The following is a 26,510-nucleotide window of genomic DNA, read 5'->3' as shown; positions in this document are numbered from 1 at the left end:
TGGCAATAGCTGATTTGCGTGGTTGTTTCATTCAGGTGTGTGTCATTGATGTTCCTTGCATCTCTCCTCTAATAGTCAGCTCACCATAGGATATGCCACATTTGCATGGAATGTGGTACTCACTCAGTTTTTGGTGACCTATATTATCTTTAACATTACAGACAGGTACAAAGATGTCAGTCCTATGAATGAAACTGTGGTATGACTGATAGAACACAGAATCAGTTAATGACACACATTTATTACTCACACCACACTAATACAAGTCCAGTTCAGAAGCCAAAGTCCATTCCAACAACAGAAGCCAGACAGTCTGGTCATAACTCTCAATTGTTGGTGCTGGTAGTAGCATAGCACAGCAAAGCAAGATGAACTGGCTGTAGCAGCCTGCTGCTCATTTAAATAAGGCCACCTGTAGATTTGTGACTTTATGAGCATAATGGTGGCTGAAGGTGAGACTCACTTTCAGATCGTGATGGTTTGCCCTGTGTTGGCCATATCAAAGTCAGCCTGTAGGCCAGCCGGTGAGTCTTCCCGGCATGTTGTGGCTAGTGTTGTTGTTGTTGTTGTTGTTGTTGTTGTTAAACTCATTGGTGGATTGGCTGAGGTAGCTGTAACTAATCATAGTCCTGTCACTACTTGGTCTGCTTTGGTTCTTATATCCAACTGTGACGTGAAGTGGCAGTCACTGCAAATTGAGAGGAAAGTGATGACTCTTCTCAATGAGTCAGGCTTGCCCTGTAAGTCTTTAATGGTCTTAGAACATGAGCAGCTGTGCCACCTGGACTATATGGCTTTCCTAATGTTCTGTAGCAGGTGGCAGGATGACTTGCATGTTAATGACACTGTTTTAGATTGTGATGTTTGGTGGGGAAGCAGGTACGAAGAGCCAGGTGTATGGCTGTTGTAAAGTCATAGAAACAATGAGAAGACAATAGTTCATTTATTCATTGCCTACTGTATAGTAGCTGAAACGTCGTCTTGCTGTGGTCAGTGCCCAGGGACACAGTCTAGCCCTGGACAATGATGTGCACTTATCTCAGCACACAGCCTTGTGAGACTGCCAGTGCCCATAGTCGCCATGCCAGCAGGTGGCGGTGATGATGATTTTATGTTATCATCACCTTGGCAAATGTAGTGTCCCATGAAGCCTAGGCAGGAGGCCAACACACAGCAACAGGGAGCTCCCTAGGAAGTCAGATGTTTTGTGTGGTGCAGACATGTGATTCAGGGCAGAAAGCATGTAAATGTGGAGACAAACCAAAGCCCCCCCCCCCCCTCCAAATGTGCAAGCCTGCAGTAGCAGCGTGCACACAGGCAGGGCAGGCAGTGACTCAGCAACAAGTCAGACCCAGGCGCAAGCCATGAACACCCAGAAAGGCACCCTGAAGTCAGTAGAAATCAGCTAGCCAAAGGTCCACAGCTGGAAGGCACCAGTTCAGCCCCTGGCAGCATCAGGACTAAATGCAGCCTGTAGTTCCACAGTTAGCAGGGACAGTATCCAGTAGCAGTGTGTGGGGTGTCCCTCACCAGGTTGATGACTGTCAGGAAGTACTTCTCAGAGACAACTGCAGGCAATGACAGACACTGTACAACTGGAAGGGTGGTAGTGTGGCTGCTTGTCCCATGCCTGTTATGACAGGACATCATTCTTCTTCACATAAGCCGAAGATTCGGCGCACTGCCAGGTTCAGATGTGTGGTAATTGAGGTCGCCTTTGCAACGGTCTGGCCCCAGTACTTTGCTGTGTTCACAATTTTCCAGTCCTGGTACTAGCATCAATGCTGGACATGTGGTAACTAACCCTGTCCTATAGTCTGATCCATGAATGTGGCGGTTCACGCATGTCGAGGCACAAATGGGGACTGCATAGTTGACAATTCCAAGTGTCAGTTGCAGTACATGCATACCCATGTTTTCCGCTTGAAGAAAGAGTATATTCTGCAAATTATGTCTCTCACTTACTTATGCAGAATTTATCACTTACCACCACGAATCAGCAATGACAACTTGCAACAAATGGAATTGAAATTCACAAAACAACTCACTATGATCACATTTAATACTTGCATTAGCTACGGCATTCACAGCAGGGTGCTCAGAACATACTAAATGCTCATTGGCTGTCAGAACATGAGTGATGTAGGTGCACAGAACAAGCCTAAACTTGACCATCATCGTTCGTGACAGCAACTATTGTACCAGGGCTGAGTCTTTGGTAACATCAGCTCAGTCTCTGAATAGACCCTGCACGAGACTGCGGTGACAGCTTTCCATTTGCTTGGTCACAGGCTTGATTCCAAGTTAAAATGCAGTGGTACAAAAGTACACAAGGAAGATATTCCTGTAAGACACAGTTAATATTGGTGCATTTATGTACTAAATGGAAAAATACATGAAACACATTTTCAGCAAATATTTAGAAAAGTGCGGACACCACATTTGAAACTTGGCTCACTCTGTACACCATCTCAGTCAGCTGTGAGTCCAGGGTATTGATATTATGGTCAGTTTCAGTGTAGCCTTCCTCTTCATAAATCCTTGGAATAATCACAGAAAGATTTGATGATTGTTTAGCTGAAAGTTCTAGGCATGCTCTGACGTCAACTTATGTCCTCTTTGATGGAAAATACTATGTGCAAACCGATAGCATGACAATGTGTATTCTGTACTCTGTTATTGCTTGGCATGGCAAATATATACATAGAACACTTCAAAACAAAGGTACGAGAATCCACCTTTTCATACCAATGTTTCTCTATAGATGTGTGAACAATATATTTGTGGTGTGGTCATATGGAACAGAGAAGCTTGAAGAGTTCCTAGAACATTTAATTCCATCCATCACAATATAAAATTCATGATGGATGTGACCTGTATCTTCAAACATTGGGATATCATTATCTGTCATAAGGAAGTTTGATGATAAAGACTCTGGTACATAGAGCTTGAACACTTTCCTCAGACAAGGAGAGTCTTACCAAAGAATTACATCTATAAATTGTGTTATGAAGGAATGATACTCAGATCATTAAACTGAGCAGGAGTTAACAGCCAATATCAAGAACAGCTGGGAAAGAATTTGAAACTGAGACAGAAAGAGAAGCCAAGAAGCGGCTATCTACTTTATGCTGGCCCAGTATGCAGAAAGATTGGCAAGCTTCTACAGAAACTGGGTTTCAGTTTATTTTTCCGCCGTTTAAAAACATAAAAAATATTCTTCGTAACGTTAAAGACAATCTAGGCCTTCGTATCTGGGTGTATTAGGCATTCCATGCAAAAGTGTCATGTTTTACATGGGGCAACCATTAGAACAGTCGAGGAGAGATCCAAGGAACATCAGCGACACACCTGACTGAAACAACCAAGCTACTCTGCTGTTGCTGAGCATTACCATGAATATGATGAAACATGAGGTGGCCAGTATGGTGATGTAAACACCAAGTTTCTGGGACAGCTTAATTAAAGAACCTGCTGAAATAAAATTTTTGGAAATTCTAATAAACAGAGAATGAGCTATCAATTTAAATAAGGCTGGGGGTCTCAGTCACAATTTATTAAGATCTCAGCTGCCACGAACCCAACAGAGCTGGCAAACACTTTTCAGTGAATATCAGTACATTCTTTCAAAAACAAAAGAGTACAAAATGGTACAGTGGGCATCAGGAGTTAAACTTAGCTATAACTGGCAATACAAGACCAACAATAGTGCAGTCTAGTTGCAGTCCAAGCAGAAAGTACACATTACAGCAAAACTTTCATCACATGAAGAAGACTGTGTTGCCTGTCAAAATATTGTGCACAAAATGGAATTAACAGCTCAGCTGTTTACTCAGAAGCACACCATTAATCAGTCATGCCAAGAAAGTCTGAGAGATTACAGCATTTGGCGTGTTACTAAGACCCTAGAATTCTTGTAGAACACAGTTGAAGATGTAGGTCTCAAAGAGCCGCATAGCTTTCTTTTTTTTTCAGTGGTTAAAGAGGTGCTTGATATATAAATATTGATTGTCTGCTTTGTATTCACTGAATGCCTTCTGCGGTTTCTTTTAATCAGACACACATTGTCATCACAAGCAAGGAGATGTATTGGTCTTTTTAAAAATCTCCAGATACTTATATAGAAACCTATGTGAACTTCATGAATTAATATCGTGTGGTTCAGATGCCATGTTCTTGGGCTAAAAATATTCACCATACCTAAGAGAGTTGTAACTAAATTTAATTCCAGGTGACCTTAAGAGATAAACCTTGATAAGTAAGCAAGTTTCAGTGTGTCACCGATACTAACAATGGACCATATTCTACAAATAGTAGTGACAGAGCTGCATTCAGCTTATGAGTAACATCTTGAATATGTGCCTTCCACGGGAATTCACCCTCAGTCCCAGAAATCAAATGTCTTCTGGCTTCACTAACTGTACAAAGATTGTAAGAATGTCAGTGCAGATAGAATTTTTCATAAGGAACTGGATAGACTCTGTTTTATTGGGAGGTAGAGCCAGTCTCTTACCTGTGAAATGTGAGCTGTTTGTCTGATGTTTAGATCATCATCTCAGTTTTATTATTCATTGTCAGTCTGTGTGCCCAGTGAAACCATATCTTGTATTAAAAGAACTGTGATTTTCAAATAATGGCAACCTTATGCAATTTTATGCCTACATTTGGTTTTCAGCATCAGTTAGTTAGAGTTTGATATGTTGGTTTTAATTGGTAAACTTATTGGTAGTATTCCAGGTATTAATGTACTCTGTTTTGCATTTTCTAGAAAGTTTGCCAGCAAATAAACCTCCCAAGCGAATATGTCTACTACTTCTCATTGTTTCTCATCAAACGTGAAGATGATGGAGATGTCACAGGTAAGTCAGTCTCTCTTGTATATATCACTTTGAACACTCAAAGTAAAATTTCCATTAAACTTAAATATTGCAGGTGCCGTCAAAAGTAAATAAAAAGGCTTATTGTACATTATTTTGATTCCAGTATTGCGGAAACTTCAGGATTTTGAGTCACCATACATATCACAGAAATCCATCCAGGGTGTTCATCGTCTTGTTCTCAGAAAAAGGTAATGCAATATTTGGTTTACTGATATCTATTACAGAAAGGAGATAAATATTAGTATGTAACATATGCGCCCCACACACACACACACACATATATGAACTGTATTTATTATTAGTGTACATTGTAACGGAAGTTAACATATTCTCTGAACTTGGATTCTAAATGTTTTATCTTTTTTTGTATTGAATGTTGTCTTATAATTTCAGCTTTATCTGTCTGTTAAAAGAGTCTGAGTAAAGTATTGTTTTACAGTCTGTTGTTCATCTTATTTTTTGAAATGTTGTGGGTGCACTTTCTAAGAGTCCTTTGCAAGTGAAGTGACAAAATAAATAATTTTGATGTTGGTGATGTGGCCGAGTGATAAAATGGTTTAATTAGCTATTTGAATGCTGAAGAATATGAAAATGGAATTTTGGCAGATTATTTTTCAGGAATGTTTCTTTTATTATATGTCTTAAATGATGACAAAACACAAGTATCAGTGTTATAAGTATGGCAATGGAAAGTTCTGATATAATGTAAATAATGTTTATTCAGCCAGCACATTGTAGACATACTGCGTGTGTGTATGTGTGTGTGTGTGTGTGTGTGTGTGTGTGTGTGTGTGTGTGAGAGAGAGAGAGAGAGAGAGAGAGAGAGAGAGAGAGAGACATCTGTGTTAAATGCACATCTATGTTAAACTGTCACACACTAATTATTCTATTATTCTGTGACTTATTTGTAATTTATGGCTCTCTGTCTCTTCCAGTTACTGGGATCCTAGTTATGACATTGAGCTTATGTCGGACAAGGTGGCTCTGAATCTTTTGTATGTACAGACAGTAGCAGATGTTGAAAAGGGATGGATTTTGAGTTCAAAGGAGACACAAAAGCATTTGGCATCATTGCAGGCCAGAGGAGCCAAGAAAGAGGTACTTCATTACCAGATACATTTTACTTTGTCATGCTTCAGAAACATGTTTTAAATGCTATGTTAGTTACAAGTTGCATATATACAAGAGCTCTGCTAGCAAAGACCTTGTGAAACTCATCTTGACCTGTTTATCCACATAGACTTCAAAGGACAAAGGTGGCAGCTGTGTTCCTTGACTTTGGAAGGCATTCTGTACAGTTCCACACATTCGTTTAGTGAACAAAATACAAGCTTACTGAATATAAGACAAGACTTGTGATTGGATTCCGAACTTTCTTGCTGATACAACTGCACGTCATTCTTATCACCAGTCGAGTAACTTAACAGTTAGTAGCAGAAAACTGAGACTCCACAAATATTGAAAAACCAAGTAAAAATATGCCTTTTTAGCAACTCCTCGTACAGTTTACCAGAATATTTGAATTCACAAGGGAACATCACTAACCTGACCTCATATCTTAAGGGGGGAAAAGCACACTTGTCAACTACCAAGCTCAGCAGTCAATCCCATGTGAAAATTTGGGACATATTCATGATAGTATGCAGTTTTGACATTCTGAATGTACAATTTTCAAACCTCCAGCCACATTGCTCATTTGACACTCCCTCCACGCAACTGTGGCTGCCTAATGCTCAGACACAAAGTACTGTACAACAGGATGCAACAAATGACAACCAGAATCTTTTCTTTGCAGGATGTTGAAGGTGAGGAACAAATGGTGAGGGTGGGACGGGGAGGAGCAGTCAAGTCTGCTCAACTAGTTTTGGAATCTTATTGGAGAATGCATGTCATTTTAGATGAAAAATGTGCGTGTGTTTGACATATGATGTGCTCATATTACTTACCTCTTTTCACTTAAAGTAACATGTGTTGGTGAACAAAACTTAAAAGCACAATTGCTAAATTATTCCCTGCCTGAAAGAAACTTTGCTTCACTCACAGTTCAGCTGTGCCAGTTGGGTCTCTTAAAATATAAACAGAGGTGACAGCAAGTGTCTATGTGCAGATATCATTAGCATTATTGTGTGGCTTCGTGTCATGTTATTGATGGAATGTACGACTGTGTTGACATCTTTCGTCCCTTTTTTGGCAAGAGATTGATCAGACACAGTTTCTCAATTAAGCTTGCTCTTATTCGTATTGTACACATCCTGTCTACCAACCATTTCTATAATGACCCTGGTGTCAGCGACAGGCTCTTCACATGCAGTAAATATGGCTGTCTTGTTACCTAGCTTTTTAGTTGTAGTAACATGGATTATTATTCAAAACAAAATACTGTGTTTTTTCTTGCCTTTAAAATGTTTTAGTACTACTGCCACTGCAGCTTGACACTGTACATTAATGTTATAGGTTGTCATTGTTCCTTTGTGTCCATTATCAAATTTTTAGGTAAAACTCATTGCACTCTCTCAACTACATAGAAATACAGTCATAACTGCAATAACTATTTATTTCTCTCAACATTTCAGTTCAACAGTTTGACAAGGGAATCAATAACAGAGAACTCTCAAAACTAAAACTAAAACTACCAAAGAATTCTGAAAATGGCTTTCTAGTCATTTTCTGTAGCAGGCACTTCCCATACAGCCCCCCTCCCCTCCCCTCCTTCCCCTCCATTATAGTGGAGCTCCTGATAAGTTTTAGTACTTGTGATGAACCTGCTGACCTGCCCTTGTGAAAGTCACTGGTGTTCATTGCTCTTCTTCTGGGTTCGCTGGTTGTGCCAATGGTGTCACTGCTGTAAGTTGCCATGTACCCATTCCAGATTGAGCTACTGTATTTAGTGTAGCCATCCCCTGGCCCTGTCATTGTACAGGTGCTTGTGAATTGAGCACATAAGCTGCCTCCACTCACTCCTAAGGCATTGTCAGTGGCATATCACTGTATGGTATTGTACTTTATGTTTGTTGCACTTTGGTATCCAGAAAGGTCCCAAATAAGGTGACTGTAATGGTGTGCATACCATATCTGTTCGTAACATAACATCTACATCTACATTTATACTCCGCAAGCCACCCAACGGTGTGTGGCGGAGGGCACTTTACGTGCCACTGTCATTACCTCCCTTTCCTGTTCCAGTCGCGTATGGTTCGCGGGAAGAACGACTGTCTGAAAGCCTCCGTGCGCGCTCTGATCTCTCTAATTTTACATTTGTGATCTCCTCGGGAGGTATAAGTAGGGGGAAGCAATATATTCGATACCTCATCCAGAAACGCACCCTCTCAAAACCTGGCGAGCAAGCTACACCGCGATGCAGAGCGCCTCTCTTGCAGAGTCTGCCACTTGAGTTTATTAAACATCTCTGTAAGGCTATCACGGTTACCAAATAACCCTGTGACGAAACGCGCCGTTCTTCTTTGGATCTTCTCTATCTCCTCCGTCAAACCGATCTGGTACGGATCCCACACTGATGAGCAATACTCAAGTATAGGTCGAACGAGTGTTTTGTAAGCCACCTCCTTTGTTGATGGACTACATTTTCTAAGCACTCTCCCAATGAATCTCAACCTGGTACCCGCCTTACCAACAATTAATTTTATATGATCATTCCACTTCAAATTGTTCCGCACGCATACTCCCAGATATTTTACAGAAGTAACTGCTACCAGTGTTTGTTCCGCTATCATATAATCATACAATAAAGGATCCTTCTTTCTATGTATTCGCAATACATTACATTTGTCTATGTTAAGGGTCAGTTGCCACTCCCTGCACCAAGTGCCTATCCGCTGCAGATCTTCCTGCATTTCGCTACAATTTTCTAATGCAGCAACTTCTCTGTATACTACAGCATCATCCGCGAAAAGCCGCATGGAACTTCCGACACTATCTACTATAACATGTAAGCACACTGCAATGTCCTTGTATACAAACACTTTTCTTTCACTGTGTCATGAGGCTGTGGGAGCACTCAGTGTAACCATGTGCCTTCTAATCTGCTGCAGTATATACAGTGGCTCTCATGTGGTCTGAGGTGCCTTGCCATGGTTTGTGTGGCTCCTTCAATCAGAGGTTCGAATCCTCCCTCGGGCATGGATGTGTGTTTTTTCCTTAGCGTAAGTTAGTTTAAGTTAGATTAAGTGGCGTGTAAGCTTAGGAACCGGTGACCTGGACCCAAAGGACCTTATCACAAATTAATTTAATTACAGTGGCTCTGGTGACTTATTGATCTGTTGTGCTGTGAAAAATTCCATGGGTAGGTCCAACATTTCCTTGTAAATCATTTCATCAGTTGAGACCCCTATGTTGAGGCTGTCCACAGCACTCAACAATACCAGTGATAAGGCAGTCATCCATGAGCTATTGTGGCACCTAAGTGCAGTTTTTAATGTCCTGTGCCTTCTCTTGACCATCTCAATGCTTGATGGACGGTAGCTGATCATGTGGTGTTGTTGGAGTTCAGATAATTTAGATAGCTCTAGGAATAGCACAATTCTGACTGTCGCTCTTGGTCAGTGGTGACATGAGCTTGACATCTAAATCGTGACACCGATTGTTTAAGAGGTCCATTGCTGTAGTTTCTGCTGGTGTGTCTTAAATCGGCACTGCCTCTGACCAGCGTGTATATTCTATCAATTGCTGCGAACAAATAATGATGTCCCCCAGATGGCAGCAGTGAACCTATAAGGTTGATGTGCACATGGAAGAATTGATTTGTCATTTTCGGGAAGTCTCCTATGGTCTTGGGCAGTTGTCTACCTCCTTTACACCTTTGACAGCCTGGGTATGTCCTCACCAGCATGTGACAGTCTTTTTTTATACCAGGCCACACTAATTTCTCTCATCAGCAATTTGGTGGATGTGTTAGCGCTGGAATGTGTGAGGTTGTGAATACTGTCAAACACCAAGCATTGCATCCTTGTAGTCACAAACAGTCTTGGGTGGTTTTTAGACATATCGACCCAAATAAGTTCCTTATTGCCTAGCATTCACATTTAATTACATTTAAGGGGCATCATTTTGTCCTGCAGTAACTTCTGTAGCTGTTCGTCCATGACTCACTCTGTTTGTAGCTGATTGTTAACTACTGATGTATAAATATTGCCAATCCATGAGAAAAAAAATCTGCCGCTATATTATCTGGCCCTTTTATGTGCTTAATATCAATGATAAGCTGCTCAATAAACTCCAGCTGGCAGAATTTCCATGGAGAAAAACCTTATTTCCTTCCCTGAAAGGTAAAGTTAATGGGCTTATGATTGGTATAAACAGTATATGGCCGAGCTTTAACTTAGTGCAGAAGCATCGGTTAGCCTCATAAATGGCCAGCAGCTCCATCTGATATGCATTCCACTTAGCTTGTGCTTTTGAAAGCTTTACTGAGAAAAACCCTTAAGGTTTCCAAATGCTCTCAACCTTTTGATGCAGGTCTACCACAATGTCAGACTACCTAGTGTCCACTACAGTTGCCAACAGCACATTATGAACAGGGTGTGCCAAAAGGATTGCTCTGTGTAAGCTGGTTCTTACCTGCTGAAAGGCCTGTTGAATGGCAGGCATCGAAGGCAGGGTGTACGAGGTATGATTGTAAAGTTTTAAGAATGGGCTTTTAATTTACAATGGTGGTACTTACAAGCTATTGTGATGCATTTCCTTCAAAATAGCCCCCTTTTGACTGAACACGCCGACTCCTGTGGTGTTTCCACTTTTGAAAACATTCCTGGAAATTGTTTTCCTGAAGTGTGTTACAGACGCTCTCCGTATTTGCCTGGATGTCTTCAATGGAGTCAAATTGCTTCTCTTTCAGTGAAAATTTAAGTTTAGGAAACAGCTAGAAGTCTGCAGGGGCCAAATCAGGGGAATATGGCAGTTGTGGAAGCACAGGAATTTTGAATTTGGTCAAAAATTCAATGATGGAGAAGGCACGATGAGCCAGAGCATGTCATGGTGTAGCACCCAACTCCTGTCTTTCCACAATGCAGGCCTTTTCTTCCGCACCTTTTCGCACAAACGCTCAAGGACACATTTGTATCATTCCTGGTTAATTGTCTGTCCTCCATGTCCTTCATGATGCACAATACCGGTAGAATTGGGGGGGGGGGGGGGGGGGGAGGAGAATCACCAACATTGTCTTCACCTTCGACCGACTTGTCGTGCTTTTTTCGGTCGTGGTGAACCTGGAGTCTTCCACTGCAAAGACTGCACTTTGGTTTCAGGATCTTATCCATATACCCATGATTAGTCATTTGTAATTACCCTATTTAACAAATCTGGGTCATTTTTAGTGTGATTAATCAGTTCTTGGCACGCTTCAAGTCGGTATTGTCTCTGGTCACTTGACAACACTTTTGGAATGAATTTTGCGGACACTCGGCACATGTTCAGATCTTCAGTTAAAATTGACTGAACTGCATAGAAACTTAAATTAAGTTCATGAACAATCTCCCTAATTGAAAGTCTATGGTCAGAGTGCACTAAGTTGTGAACTTTCACAACATTTTGATTCGTTTTTCGGGTGGAAGGACAGCCGGACCGTAGTTCGTCTTCAGATAATTCGCGGTCACTTTTGTATCTGTTGAACCATACAAAAACATTTGACTGGCTCATACAATTATCTCCAAAAGCTGTTTTTTAATAGTCATAAGCCATAGGAACTGATTTACTGGTTTTAAAACAAAATTTCACACAAACTCGTTGCTCCATTTTTATGTCCATTTTCATGCAGACAGAATCTGGCAACAAGCCCAAACAGACACATACTCAAGCAGCTGCCACAACAAAATGAATAAAGGAAACACAGTTTACTGTCAGAGGGCATTCAAGGACAAGGCAATGACTCACTCCCCACCCTCCGTGTACCTGCCCGCCAAACCAGAACGCAGTAGCGGATGATTCTTAAAACTTTCCAATCACACCTCGTATTTGTCAGTAGAGTTGTTACCTGTTGTGCAGCAGTGAGTGGTGCCTGCATCTCTGCTGCCCCAGTTATAGATGGTGCCTGTAGAAGTTGATGATCCCCAGGAATGTCCTTAACTGATGATAAGTTGTTGGCCTTGGTTTGTTTTTAATGGTCTTCACTTTTTCTTCGAGACGATAGATACCCGAAGCTGATACTTCATGCCTTAAGAATGTTGCTTGCTTCTGCTGGAGGACACACTTAGCTTTATTTGTTACTAGCTCATGCTAAAGGATTCTCTCAGACACTGTCTTGAGGTAGTTTTTGTGTAATTCAGCTTTCTGTGAAAATATCAATATATTGCCAGGTATGCGAAACAAAAATCTATTCCTATCAATACTTCATCAGTGAATCTTTGCCAAGACTGGGCTGCATTTTTAGACTGAACAGTATGCTAGGAAACTCAAAGACGCTGAAAGGGTTTACGACAATGGTCTTGGGAATGACTGCTCCAGCCACTGGCATCTGGTTGTATGCCTTTTTGCAGTCTACCACACTGAAAACTGAGGCTCTGGCTAAACATATGTAAAATCCTGTAGCTTGGGAACAGAGTAGTGGTCAGGGATTGTACTTTCATTTAGCACACAGTAATCTCTGCAAGGTCTCCAAGTCCGTCCTTCTTGACCAAGTGCAAGATGATGCCTGTGGGCTATCTGATCTCCATACAGTGCCCACTTCTAACATGCTATGAAACTTTGCCTTCGCCTCTGCAAACCATTCGGGCACCATTCATCCCGGCTTTTGAAAACTAGTTGACCTCCAGTAGTTGTAATGTAATGCATTTTGTTATGAAGTACCTTATGTCCTAGCTGCAGTGAAACTGCTTTCTTACCTAAATTGACAGCATTGCTTGCAACTGTGCCCATCGTTACCTCAGTGTTCCATCTCATTTGCGCTGTGTTCAGCTGTATCTGTAGTTAGTGGTGGTGGATAAAGTCTGCATGCAGCATTGTCTCGTGCACTTCCGCTACTATGAACTTCCATCTAAATCTCTCACTGAACCCTCGATGAACTGTTACTTATTGTTCACCATATGTCTTAATTGGCGAGTTGTTGCAGCAGTTAGATGAAGTGCTGCACCCACTATTTCCACTTTATTCTGTTTATACAGAAGCACACTGGTGCCTAAGCCTGTGTCAACTAGGTAACACCAGTTTGCTCGTATTAACTAAAGGTTCTGGGACAATGTAAGTAAGCAAACATTTATCTTTGTCTGTTAGTTCTGTCTAAACTTTCCCACATGATTAGTCTGACCATGGATGCAGAAACTTGTTCGTCTCCTGTAACCTTACGCTCAGCTACTACGGTTGTAATGGTCATCTCCTCATTTATATCTTGGTAACTTTCAGAAAACGTGGCCTGCTGCTGTGCCTGTTGTTGGCGGCTGAGCTCGTTTGGGAACAGCCAAGGCGAATTGTACCTTGTAGCTCTTTTGCTAAACTGTTGATGGCACCAACATATCTATTCATCTCGTCCCCTGGTACCTACCTCTTTCGTCTGGCGGATCCCTGCTTCTTTGCCACTAGAGTTGACAGCTGCTTCTGCATTGCATCAGTCTGTAGCTTCAGATGATGGAGTTGCGCATTTGCGCATACGTTCCCTCTCAGTACTTGCCTTGTAGCTGCAGCCTACCTCTTGCTGTCGTCATCCACACCTTGCGTTATCACTGCTGCACCTTCTTGTCCCACAGTTTTGTGTACTGTGTCTGCCACCGACATCACAGAGGTGATGTCATCAGTGCTATACATGACCATCATTGTTTTTACTTACAGTGGCAGCTGTGTGAGCGATATATACCTTAGTGTGTCATTCGACATCATCTTCTCCTCTACGATACTTTGGAGATGTCATGAAAACTCAGAAGGGGTCCCATCACCAATAACTTCAGAGTGCAGGACCTGCTGTATCTGTTAGTTTATGGATTTGCGTAGAAGTTGTCTTACCAAGTCTCTCAAGAGTCAGTACATGTCTTGTGTGGGTGATTTGAATATCACATCTGCCACTGTCTCTACCACTGGTGCGTCCGGGCTGTTGACAGCCACCACAAACTTAATGTGATCTTCTGTAACATTGTTCTGTGTGAATATTAGATTCAACATGATAACCCATAGCTTGGGCTTCTCTGGTAGGAATTTTTGTACTTGTGTCTTAATTCATGGGCCAGTGACCACATAGGTGTGAAGTCTTGTTGTCCTGAAATTCATGGGCCAGCGACCACATAGGTGTGAAGTCTTGTTGTCCTGAACTGTAATTTTCATTTGGAAATTTTTAATTTGTTTCTCCAACTGTCCCTGTAGCTGTCAAATTCATTGTTCTATCTGATTGTGTTTTTCTTCATAACATGAAGTAAATCACTCACTTGCAGCCATGCTTGACTTTGCCGTTTTGTCTCGCTTTTCTGGGGTCACTGTCTAATAGGTATAACTCATTGCATTATCTCTGTAGATACACACAATTGTAAGCACAATAACTATTTATTTCTCTCAGAAACTCAGTTCAACAACTTGATAACAGAAACGATAACAGAGCACTGTCAAAACTAAAACTAGCAAAGAATAAATATATTAAATCTCAGCTGCTCAGCAAAAGAATAATAAAAATGTCTTTCTAGTTGGCATTCTGTCGTATATGCTTCCCACAAATTTAGCTAGACAAATTGTATTGACCTTCAAAAACTACTGTTTATGCATACCCTGCTTTTCAGCATATTTACTTTTTGTTTTGACAGTCCTTCTGTCAGTGTTGCCATCATCGTGGAGGCATGTGCTTGGGTGTCTGTGTGGTTGTGTGTGGAAATGCATGTACTGACTACTAGAAGAAGGGCCAGAGAGCTCAAAAGCTAGTGAATATGGTTTCCTACAGAATCTGCCAAAACAGTGTGTTCACACTTTGTCAGACTGTACTGAGATATCAGTATTATCACTTGATTTGAATTACACTTATGTTGCAATATGGTCTTTGGCTCAACAGATGTTAGTACTTTAATCAAAATAGTGTGAAAATGACATGGCTTGAGCATACTTGACATTCAAGCTGTGAAAATACATTCTGAATTGATTTCTCAAGTTTGATAATGCTGTTGAGGTGCAATGTCAATGGAGACAAGAGTTTGAAACAGAACTGCCAAACTGTGCACCAAGTGAATGCAATACAGATAAGTTTGAGGTGCATCAGTGATTTGTGATATTCACAAAGGAAGATTGAGAAGACCATATAAGCTTGAAGTTCTGCTTCATTAGCTTTCGTGTTGAAAAAATTTGTTACTTCTCCACAGAAGTCAGCTATGCAATGTGCACATGAAATGTGAAATGAGGATTAGCAGTACAGTTGTATGGCAAATTGTAAAAGTTGCTAAGTGCAAAGTATACATCCCATGATTATTGCACGTGATTTGTGTGTTCATGCAGATAAGTTGGTTAGTTTACCAGGCATTCATGTTTGGTGTGGACTATTGTGTAAGGGCTCTGTAGACCCTTTTTCATTGATGGTATTGACATTGGTGAAGTGTACTTGAAAATTTTCAATGAATAAAATATACAGCCTACCTGGAAATGTTATGCAAATTAATTTTACCAGCTCTATGTGTGCGTTATGGAGCTAATGAAGAGGGGTCTCCTATCAGCAAGCCATACGAGCTTTCCTGGGTGACAACCTGCAGGGTCATTGGATTGGACAAAGAGGGCCTACCAAGTTCCCCTCATGCTCTGCAGATCTAGTCCTTATAGACTTTCACTTGTGGGAAGCTGTGAAACATCAAGCCTTATCAGTGTAAACCATGCACAGTGGAGGATAAGGTGAGATTACTTTGACATGTGCAGTGATCTCTACTCAAACAGTGACTTACGTAGCTGCAGCAATGCTCCTCATTCCACTATGTTTCTGGCTGCCAGGCATTTTGCACATCGAATATAACAGTATGCTTAATTGAAAGCAGTACTACATGTGTGATCCATATTTAAACATAAAACAAATATGTAATAAATAGTTTTAGTTGCTTTAATTCCTTTTTTTGTGGATTCTTTATTAAGTTTTCCTGTGCACCACACATCAGTCTGCTATGGGTCAGTGGTAGCCTCTCCTGTATTTCATGTATTAAAGTTACTCTTGATTGTCCTGAAAGACAGATTTTCCTTCTTTCCACTTTCCAAAAGATGACATTTCATTTTACTTACATCTCTGTTATGGACAGGGCCAAAGTGGTATCCAACAATATTACATCTTCTAAGCAGGCTTCATCAACACTTCCTTTCTCATCCTTGCCCTATTGTACCAATGAAGCTGTTTGATGAATGTGGCTGTAGTGAAAGGGCAGACTTATCAACATCATCATCATCATCATCATCATCATCATCATGCAAGGAAACATCAAATGTCAGTCCATTGTTTTGCTCTATAACTGGCACACCTTCATTTGTGAAGTTGTCTATGATTTCTGCAACAAAATTAATATGTGTAAATAGCACAAGGAAATCCCCTATGCTTTCATGTACCTTGTATAAAATTTAGTCAAATGGGCTCATATAATGATACTTGCCAGTCACAACTTTTAGTAGTTCTCGTTCTTTGACTCTTGAATATTGTAATTTGATTGTCATTCTGTAGCACTCCTAGAGGTGCCACACTGTCAGTTGTCACTTCACCAACATAATGAACACACCTGTTACTTGCTCCTCCCTACAGTATTTTGCACTTTGGCATTAAGCAGCTGCAGTGGAGCAGAGTGAGTGACAGGTAACCAGTGTGCAAGCAGAGCTATAACACCATTGCAAGAAACATTTACGACTAGATTTCCCTGCTAGAGAAACAAGCTACTGTTCTAGCAAATCAACATGTACAGTAAATTGGTAAGCCACTACATCTCCCTATAGCTGCACCTCTAGGAGACTAGCAGCTGTCTCATTCTGCAGTTTCCACACCACCACGTGATGCAATGCCCAAAAACCTTTCAAACGTGTAGAAAATAATTCATAAGTAATTCTTACAATTGTCAGTATGAATAGATTGGTACAATGCATACTTTATGGAGGTGGCTGCTTCTGCCTGTTAGAGCATAGCATCTCTGGGGCTCTCCTTCATGGTGGGATTTACAGAAATCTGTGCATGAATGTAAGAATGAATGAATGAGTTGATTTAGAGCAGGGGTAGTCAACATTTTTTACCTTACACCCACTTTTGTATCTCTATTAACAGTAAAATTTTCTAACCACCCACTGATTCCACAGTAATGGTGATTTACGAAGTAGGGAAACAACTTTAATTTATAAAAATTATAAAGCTGAGTTACAGCAAGTTAAAGCATGTAATAATGATTACCAACCAAAGTCATTACATCAAAATTTTGTGAAAACTTAATGAAAATGTTTTTAAAACCACCTATTACCCTCCGTGAAATATGGAATGCCCACTAGTGGGCAGTAGGGACCAGGTTGTCGACCACTAATTTCATTCCTCCAAATCTTACACTCGTTTGTATTCACTGTACACGTCCTTAATAAGAATATTTTACAAACAACGAAATATGGTGTTGGTTTGATTTGGAGTATTAGTGGACTTGAGATCTTTCTTCCTATGTATACAGGTAATATAACAGTTTAAACAAATAATAGTACATAATGGTTTGCAGCTGTGTAGTAAATGACATCACATCACAGTATGTAGTTGCAAACTTTTGTGTAACTGTGATAATGTTGAAGGGTAAAACTTTAAAAAAATAATTACTTTTGCTTTATTTCTTTTTATGCAGTATTTGGAGCTGGCACGTACTCTTAAATATTATGGATTCTTGCAATTTCGACCCTGCATTTGTGATTATCCAAAGCCTGGATCTCGTGTATTGGTTAGCGCAGGAAACCGTGAACTTAATTTAAGAGTTAGACTCTCAGATGGTCAAGATATGAGAGAAGGCAGTTTCAAAGTTACTCGTATGAGATGTTGGCGTATAACCACATTGCATAATGTAAGTTTTGGAACAAGGTAAAGTTAAAATATTCTTTAGCATAGTACTTGGAATTGTACATGTATGTGTGCTCTAATTGAAACTAATAATACCAGTTACAAAATGGGCACAGCTTTACTTAACATTTCTTGTAATGCCAAGAAGACTTTTTTTGAGTGTCCAGTTTTTAATCAGTCTCTCACCTTACAAACTATTGTTAGTGCGTGGGAATAAATTTTTCTTACTTAAGATTGTTATGAATGAGAACTTCTGTATTGGCTAGTTATTATATGTACTCAGTATGTAATAAATGTTATCTCAACTGCTTCAAACTGTGACCACATTATTTTGGAGTATCAGTAAATAACAAGTCATGGGCCCAGGAGACACAATTTGCTAAAGATTATTGAAATGCAAAAGTCAGCAATCTGAAGCAAGAAAAAAGACAATACAGAACATTAGAAACATGGCTACTTTCAGCACAAATTCATTACCATGAGAAGTTATGGGAATGTGTCTCAGACAAAATAACACAGAATAGATGAAAGTGTTCACTACTGGAGCAACTTACTTGCATCTGCAGAATGCACAAGCATGAAAGAAGACTGGGATAAATTGAAGGAGATGTATAATTAGGGGCTTTGTAGAAGTAGTGGTTTTCTGAAAACACTCCTCACAACACGACTGGAGAAGTGCTCATCAAGATGATTTGTAAGAACAGATTTATGTTAGACGCTGTTGAATTAATTAATTTCAAGCAATGGAAACTCCAGGTAGGGATATCAACAATGTGGGAAAAGATAGATTGCTACTTACTGTAAAAAATGACATGATAAGTTGCAGACAGGCACAATTAAAAGATACACATAAGCTTTCGGCCACAGCCTTTCTGATGGAGGCTGTGGCTGAAAGCTTATGTGTAAGTGTCTTTTAATTGTGCCTATCTGCAGCTTAGTGTGTTACCTTTATGGTAAGTAGCAATGTATCTTTTCCTACAAGTTAATTAATTTGTCACTTTCAGTGTTAAGGAAAAATGTATCACAAGACTGAAGAAAGAAATTTATGACTTAAAGCCAGTTAATAACAACTGGTATATTAAGCTAAATGAAGCACTGTATGTATAGCACAAATCCCAGATAGATACAACATGGAGGACTGAAATACAAGATTGCTGGTACATCTGGACAGTCACACATGACTAACAAAGAGAGAACTGCAAGGAGAAATTTTCATATCATACTTGATAGAAACAAGTTTAACACAATGAAAAAGTGAAGGTGCTAATGTTTATGATCACTGAAATAATAGTGGAGATGTGGAAGATGCGCAACTTTAGTTCAGAGCTGTAGCCAACATATTACCAGAACAGGCCATAGTTGCTAATTTCTACACTATGTGATCAAAAGTATTCGCACGTCCCCAAAAACATACGTTTTTCATATTAGGTCCATTGTGCTGCCACCTACTGCCAGGTACTCCATAACAGAGACCTCAGGAGTCATTAGATATTGTGAGAGGGGAGAATGGGGCACTCCGCGGAACTCATGGACTTCAAATGTGGTCAGGTGATTGGGTGTCACTTGTGTCATACATCTGTCCATGAGATTCCCACACTCCTAAACATCCCTAGGTCCACTGTTTCCAACTGATAGTGAAGTGAAAGCGTGGAGGGACACGTACAGCACAAAACTGTACAGGCCGACCTCATTTGTTGACTGACAGAGACTGCTGACAGTTGAAGGAGGTCATGAAGTGTAATAGGCAGATATCAATCCAGACCATGACACAGGAATTCCAGACTGCATCAAGATCCATTGCAAGTACTATAACAGATGTTGGGAGATGAGAAAACTTGGATTTCATGGTCGAGTGGCTGTTCATAAGCCACACATCACGCCAGTAGATGCCAAACGATGCCTCGCTTGGTGTAAGGAGCGTAAACATTGGACAATTGAACAGTGGAAAAATGTTGTGTCGAGTGACAAATCTCGGTACACAATGTGGCGATCCGATGGCAGGGTGTGGGTATGGCGAATGCTCAGTGATCGTTATCTGTCAGCATGGGTTGTGCCAACAGTAAAATTCGGAGGCGGTGGTGTTATGTTGTGGTGTTGTTTTTAATGGAGGGGGCTTGCACCCCTTGTTGTTTTGCATGGCACTATCACAGCAAAAGCCTACATTGATGTTTTAAGCACCTTCTTGCTTCCCACTGTTGAAGAGCAATTCGGGGATGGCAAATGCATCTTTCAACACGATCGAGCACCTGTTCATAATGCATGGCCTGTGGCGGAGTGGTTATACGAGAATAACATCCCTCTAATGGACTGGCCTGCACAGAGTCCTGACCTGAATAGTACAGAGCACCTTTGAGATGTTTTGGAACGCCGACTTCATGGTGGGCCTCACCGACAGACATTGGTAACCTCTCGTCAGTGCAGCACTCCATGAAGAATGGGCTGCCATTTCCCAAGAATCTTTCCGGCACGTGATTGAACGTATGCCTGCGAGAGTGGAAGCTGTCATCAAGGCTCAGGGTGGGCCAACACGATATTGAATTCCAGCATTACCAATGGAGGGCGCCATGAACTTGTAAATCATTTTCAGCCAGGTGTCCGGATACATTTGGAGATGTGAGTACGAGAGCAGACATTTGTCCCTCTCAGTGTAATATCTGAGTGAGTCCTTCATCCTTTCGAAGCTTCCCAACCAATCATTCTCCATGAGAAATGAAACTGAAAACTCTGAACACTAGATAGTTTTCTTTTGCTTTCAGATATGGAATTTCGCCACTTGGTGGTAAGCACTGGCCATCCTTTCTGTTTCCTGGTATTTTAAAAATGTTCTTAATTGAATTTTTCTTACTTCAGCACTTATTTTCTTTATAATTCATTTTTATAGATTTAAAATATTTTACAGATTAATGATTCAGGAATGAGAAAACTTAGCATACCTTATACACAACAATATGTTTGGAAAGACCATCTAGTTTACAAATATTTTACCACCTTCTGAAAAACATTGGTAACTGCAGGACTCTCTCTCTTTAAGAAGACAGTAAAAGCTGTAATTTGTAAGAGCCTCTGTTTGCTCTACTTTTTTATCATTAACTGTTTAACATCATTAGTCACTTAAGGTTTTGATGTGAAGATGCTATGAGTACTTGAGGCAGTCACTACTTGCCTTTCTTTTGTTACATTGGTCCCAGATAATCACTGATATTACAATTAGAAAAAACTGTGGATAATGGAGACTTTAAATAGTACTGTAATTATTTCTTTAATTTTGCTTGAAAAGGATCTGCTCCTTCTGAATTTGCAGTTTTGCCCATAATGCTAAAATCTCCATTCAGTGGGTGTCCATCCTACAACCGATCTGTTTTGCATCTTCATTTATTAACTTTTCCACCCAATGAAATACTAAGTAGTTTCCTTTACCCATTGACACTTCTTCTTCATTCGCTCAGAGTGATTTCCTGTATTTCTGTTGTCCTCAGGTGCAAATTCATGAAGAACATCTATTTCAACGATTTCCACTTTTTATTCAAGCTTACTGTTGTTTCTATATTTAGACATGCTATAATATGCTAGCAGAGTATTATTATAGTCAGTTTCCGGTCGAAAAAAAAAGGTTGATCCATGTAGCCTTATACCCCTCCAGTCTCTGTACCGTCACTCAGAATAGATTACAGGCTATTTTGTTCTTTTGTTGTCATTGGGCAGTTTTAACCTATGACCTGTGCTGTCATTGGCCTCTCCATAGGTAACATTAAACTTTTTAAGCTACACAGGCAGACAACTTGTCATTTCAACTTGCTGCCTTCTCCACTCTCTCCTACTAATTCTGGCATAGAATAATACCTTTCAACCTTCTTTCTACAGGGTGTTCAGAAATTTCCATTACAAACTTCTAGGACTTGTAGGCGGGAGTGAGTACATAATATTTTGAATAGGAAACCATTCCCAGAAATGTACTGTTTCGTTTAGTGACATTTGCAATTCAGATGTTGAACTCATCCCTTCTGCTTAAGGAATTGACTTCAGCTTGATGCAGTACAGTTCTTGGGTAGCAATTCAGAAGGAAACATAACGAAAAGTCCATTGCTCACTTCAGCACATTTATTTATATTAACAGTAAAACATTGTGTGTTTACTGTATTCCAGAGCAAAAACCAGTCTGGTGTACTGTGCATACAGAACAGTACTGGTGTGTCACAACAGTGTTTCAATGTGGTGCCCTCCAGCATTGTTACAAACATTGTACCTCTGAAGCATATTCTGGTACACACTCTCCATCCCATCTTGTGCCTCTTCAATTTCTAGTGCAGCAGCCAGAACTCATGTCAGGAGATCTTCTTCTGTCTCTATAGGAGTCTCCCAAATTAAACATTGCACAGACCCTGATAAGTGGATATTTCGTTGTGTTTCCTTTTGGATTATTACCTAATAACTATACTGCACCGAGCATAATTCAATTCATCAAGCAGAAATGAATGCAATAAACATATGAATTGAAACCATCATAAAATGGAAACAGTACATATTCAGGCATGGGTTCCTATTCAAAATATTATGTACTCATTCCCCTCTGCAAGTCCTAGAAGTTTGTAATGGGAATTTCCGAACACCACGTACATTTTTCTTTTTCTCTCATTCTTTTTTTTGTGTTTATTCTTATTCTTTCGGTCATCAAGTTGTTATTTTAGACCATCCATCCTTTCAGCGTACTGGTATGCTCTTCCAGTCCATCTGCAATGACTTTATCATAATCAGAACATTAAACCCTAATTTCTTACCTTCATTTCTTCTTCCAGCTCTGTTCCTCGTATACCCATCTGTTGTGTATTAAAGGCACATTGCTGCTTGAATTTATGGAATAATTAATAGTGTGGGGTTCCTTTATGTGTAAATGGTTCAATTAATTAACTGAGCTAGGTGCCACATTGGCTATTACAAGTCAATTAAAACATGCTACTATGTGCATACAACCCTGAAAGAGAGATGAGCTGACAGAAATGTGATATGGAAATCAGACGTCTTAGGCAATGAAAGATTAACATTATGAAGTACATGTATTAAACAACTGGAAATCATCTTAAATAAAGTGACAAATCTTTAAAATTTAATAACTTGCTGAGGAAAACTGTTTGCATTGGAAACATGAAATTCCAAGCATCATAAAAAAAAGTACCACGTATTTTAATGTCTGTTTACAGTTTCATTCTGGAAGGAAGCTGTGCTCTTATTAACCAAACTGAAATTTAAGCCTAAACTTGAAAGATATTCTCCTGTTTGACACACACACACACACACACACACACACACACACACAAGTATATCTACTGATGGAAAGAAAAATTGCAACACTAAATAATAATTAATGTAGAGTTATGAAATTTCAGGAATATGAGGTCTGTTCAAAAAAATTCTGGAACTTGGTCCACAAAATTTTTCTGCATGTTGTTGTTGTTGTGGTCTTCAGTCCTGAGACTGGCTTGATGCAGCTCTCCATGCTACTCTATCCTGTGCAAGCTCCTTCATCTCCCAGTACTTACTGCAGCCTACATCCTTCTGAATCTGCTTAGTGTATTCGTCTCTTGGTCTCCCTCTACGATTTTTACCCTCCACGCTGCCTTCCAATGCTAAATTTGTGATCCCTTAATGCCTCAAAACATGTCCTACCAACCGGTCCCTTCTTTTTCTCAAGTTGTGCCACAAACTCCTCTTCTCTCCAATTCTATTTAATACCTCCTCATTAGTTGTGTGATCTACCCATCTAATCTTCAGCATTCTACTGTAGCGCCACATTTCGAAGGTTTCTATTCTCTTCTTGTCCAAACTATTTATCGTCCATGTTTCACTTCCATACATGGCTACACTCCATACAAATACTTTCAGAAACGACTTCCTGACACTTAAATCTATACTCGATGTTAACAAATTTCTCTTCTTCAGAAACGCTTTCCTTGCCTTTGCCAATCTACATTTTATATCCTCTCTACTTCGACCATCATCAGTTATTTTGCTCCCTAAATAGCAAAACTCCTTTACTACTTTAAGTGTCTCATTTCCTAATCTAATTCCCTCGGCATCACATGATTTAATTTGACTACATTCCATTATCCTCGTTTTACTTTTGTTGATGTTCATCTTACATCCTCCTTTCAAGACACTGTCCATTCCGTTCAACTGCTCTTCTAAGTCCTTTGCTGTCTCTGACAGAATTACAATGTCATCGGCGAACCTCAAAGTTTTATTTCTTCTCCATGAATTTTAGTACCTACTCCAAATTTTTCTTTTGTTTCCTTTACTGCTTGCTCAATATACAGATTGAATAACATCGGGGAGAGGCTACAACCCTGTCTCACTCCCTTCCCAACCACTGCTTCCCTTTCATGCCCTTCGGCTCTTATAACTGCCATCTGGTTTCTGTACAAATTGTAAATAGCCTTTCACTCCCTGTATTTTACCCCTGCCACCTTTAGAATTTGAAAGAGAGTATTCCAGTTAACATTGTCAAAAGCTTTCTCTAAGTCTACAAATGCTAGAAACGTAGGTTTGCCTTTAGTATTTTGCATCTGTGACTTATTAAACTGATAGTTCGGTAATTTTCACATCTGTCAACACCTGCTTTCTTTCGGATTGGAATTATTATATTCTTCTTGAAGTCTGAGGGTATTTCGCCTGTCTCATACATCTTGCTCACCAGATGGTAGAGTTTTGTCATGACTGGCTCTCCCAAGGTCGTCAGTAGTTCTAATGGAATGTTGTCTACTCCCGGGGCCTTGTTTCGACTCAGGTCTTTCAGTGCTCTGTCAAACTCTTCACGCAGTATCTTATCTCCCATTTCGTCGTCATCTACATCCTCTTCCATTTCCATAATATTGTCCTCAAGTACTTCGCCCTTGTATAAACCCTCTATATACTCCTTCCACCTTTCTGCCTCCCCTTCTTTGCTTAGAACTGGGTTTCCATCTGAGCTCTTGATATTCATACAAGCGGTTCTCTTCTCTCCATAAAGGTCTCTTTAATTTTCCTGTAGGCATTATCTGCCTTACCCCTTGTGAGATAAGCCTCTACATCCGTACATTTGTCCTCTAGCCATCCCTGCTTAGCCATTTTGCATTTCCTGTCGATCTCATTTTTGAGATGTTTGTATTCCTTTTTACCTGCTTCACTTACTCATTTTTGTATTTTCTCCTTTCATCAGTTAAATTCAGTACTTCTTCTGTTACCATATTTACTCGAGTCTAAGCCGCACTCGAATCTAAGCCGCACCTGAAAAATGAGACTCGAAATAAAGGAAAAAAAATTTCCCGACTCTAAGCCGCACCTGAAATTTGAGACTCGAAATTCAAGGGGAGAGAAAAGTTTTAGGCCGCGTCTCCAAATCGAAACAAAGTTGGTCCACTGTAATATGAGACAATTTAGGCCGAATGAATGACAATACAGCTACAGTAGTTTGGTTCGAGTCGTAAGCTTAGCAGTTAAGCTTTACCAGGTAGCCATTGCTATGCGTCAGGCGCTCCGTCCGTATTTATACGGGTACACTTCCTTTTTCACGTGCTTCATATGGTTTGAATTGATTGCTTATTTTTCTTTGATCTGATAAGCGCAGTTTTCTTTGTTATAGGTGTTTACGTCACTCTACGCTGAAAATGCATTACTGTACTGTGTCATGCATTGTTTGACGTCGTACTCTGATACTGCGTGTTTACGGCCTGTCGCCGATCGCGACATGGCTTGCTTTTGTGCGCGCTACCGCCGCTTACAGATAAAAAGAAAGAGAGAGAGAGAGGAATCGTCTCATTAGCAAAACAATGGCAAGAGACTGCTACTTGTTGTTACTTACACTGCTGCTTTCTTTGATAATGATCAGCAAGAACCAAATAATAGACTGCGTATGATAGAAGATGTTCTGAACGAGAGTTTAGCAAAAATTTTTCTCCGTTTTAAAATCTTTGCAGGCGCCTCTTTAGTACATTACATTCTGCACAGAAATTAGAGTCATCTTAGATTTAAAAATCTAGTCACTTGCCTCGCTTCATTTCTGACTGTATCACTGTTTAGCATAAGAATAATACGAATATAAACATGACATGATATGTATATTCTTCCGCGTTTGCTGTTGTCTCACTCTAGTTTTGTGGTTTATTACGCAGACAGGATTTAAATGAGATAGCAGCAAACACGAAACAATTCATGGAAAAATGTTTATATTCGTATTATTCTTATGGTGACGAGAATACTGCATGTGATTCACAATTTATAAAAGTTCCTATTAGCAACCATCTCTTCTCACAGATAGGAAAAAAATCAGAACGTAGAGTTGGCCATATTGACAAACATTCTAAACATTCTTTTCAGTCGGGTTTTTGTAGTACATTGAAATGCTGCTACATTCGAAGATGAACAATACGGAATTCGTATTTACTTCGTTGGATAATGTATGAAAAGGCAGTGGTCGAAACTCGGCGCGGAGGTTTTTTTTTACTGACGCAGAGGTTTTGGCGCCAGTATTTATCTTTGTGCCTACAAAGCATGCCTGTGTAGCGCTACATATATTCGACGGCAGAACTAAGTTGTGGCGGCACCCACCGACATTTTTAAGAACTTCCGCTTGCTTTGCACTCGATTCTAAGCCGCAGGCGGTTTTTTGGATTACAAAAACCGGAAAAAAAGTGCGGCTTAGATTCGAG

The 26,510-nt window shown here is 40.1% G+C and overlaps 1 protein-coding gene across 1 annotated transcript in view; it reads left to right on the top strand.

Moving 5' to 3' along the window:
- The window catches only part of LOC124603021 (sorting nexin-17), a 95,962-nt gene that overhangs the window by 50,999 nt on the left and 18,453 nt on the right, over positions 1–26,510 (top strand). Inside the window, exons 4-7 of the mRNA XM_047136364.1 lie at positions 4,769–4,859; positions 4,984–5,068; positions 5,816–5,978; positions 17,624–17,836. Coding sequence (XP_046992320.1) covers positions 4,769–4,859; positions 4,984–5,068; positions 5,816–5,978; positions 17,624–17,836 — 552 coding nt within the window. The remainder of the gene's footprint in view (positions 1–4,768; positions 4,860–4,983; positions 5,069–5,815; positions 5,979–17,623; positions 17,837–26,510) is intronic.

Source organism: Schistocerca americana, chromosome 1 (genome assembly GCF_021461395.2).
Source record: "Schistocerca americana isolate TAMUIC-IGC-003095 chromosome 1, iqSchAmer2.1, whole genome shotgun sequence".
In the NCBI taxonomy this organism is placed as follows: domain Eukaryota; kingdom Metazoa; phylum Arthropoda; class Insecta; order Orthoptera; family Acrididae; genus Schistocerca; species Schistocerca americana.
Note: the sequence above shows the minus strand (reverse complement) of the source record. Positions and strands in the feature narration are given on the sequence as shown.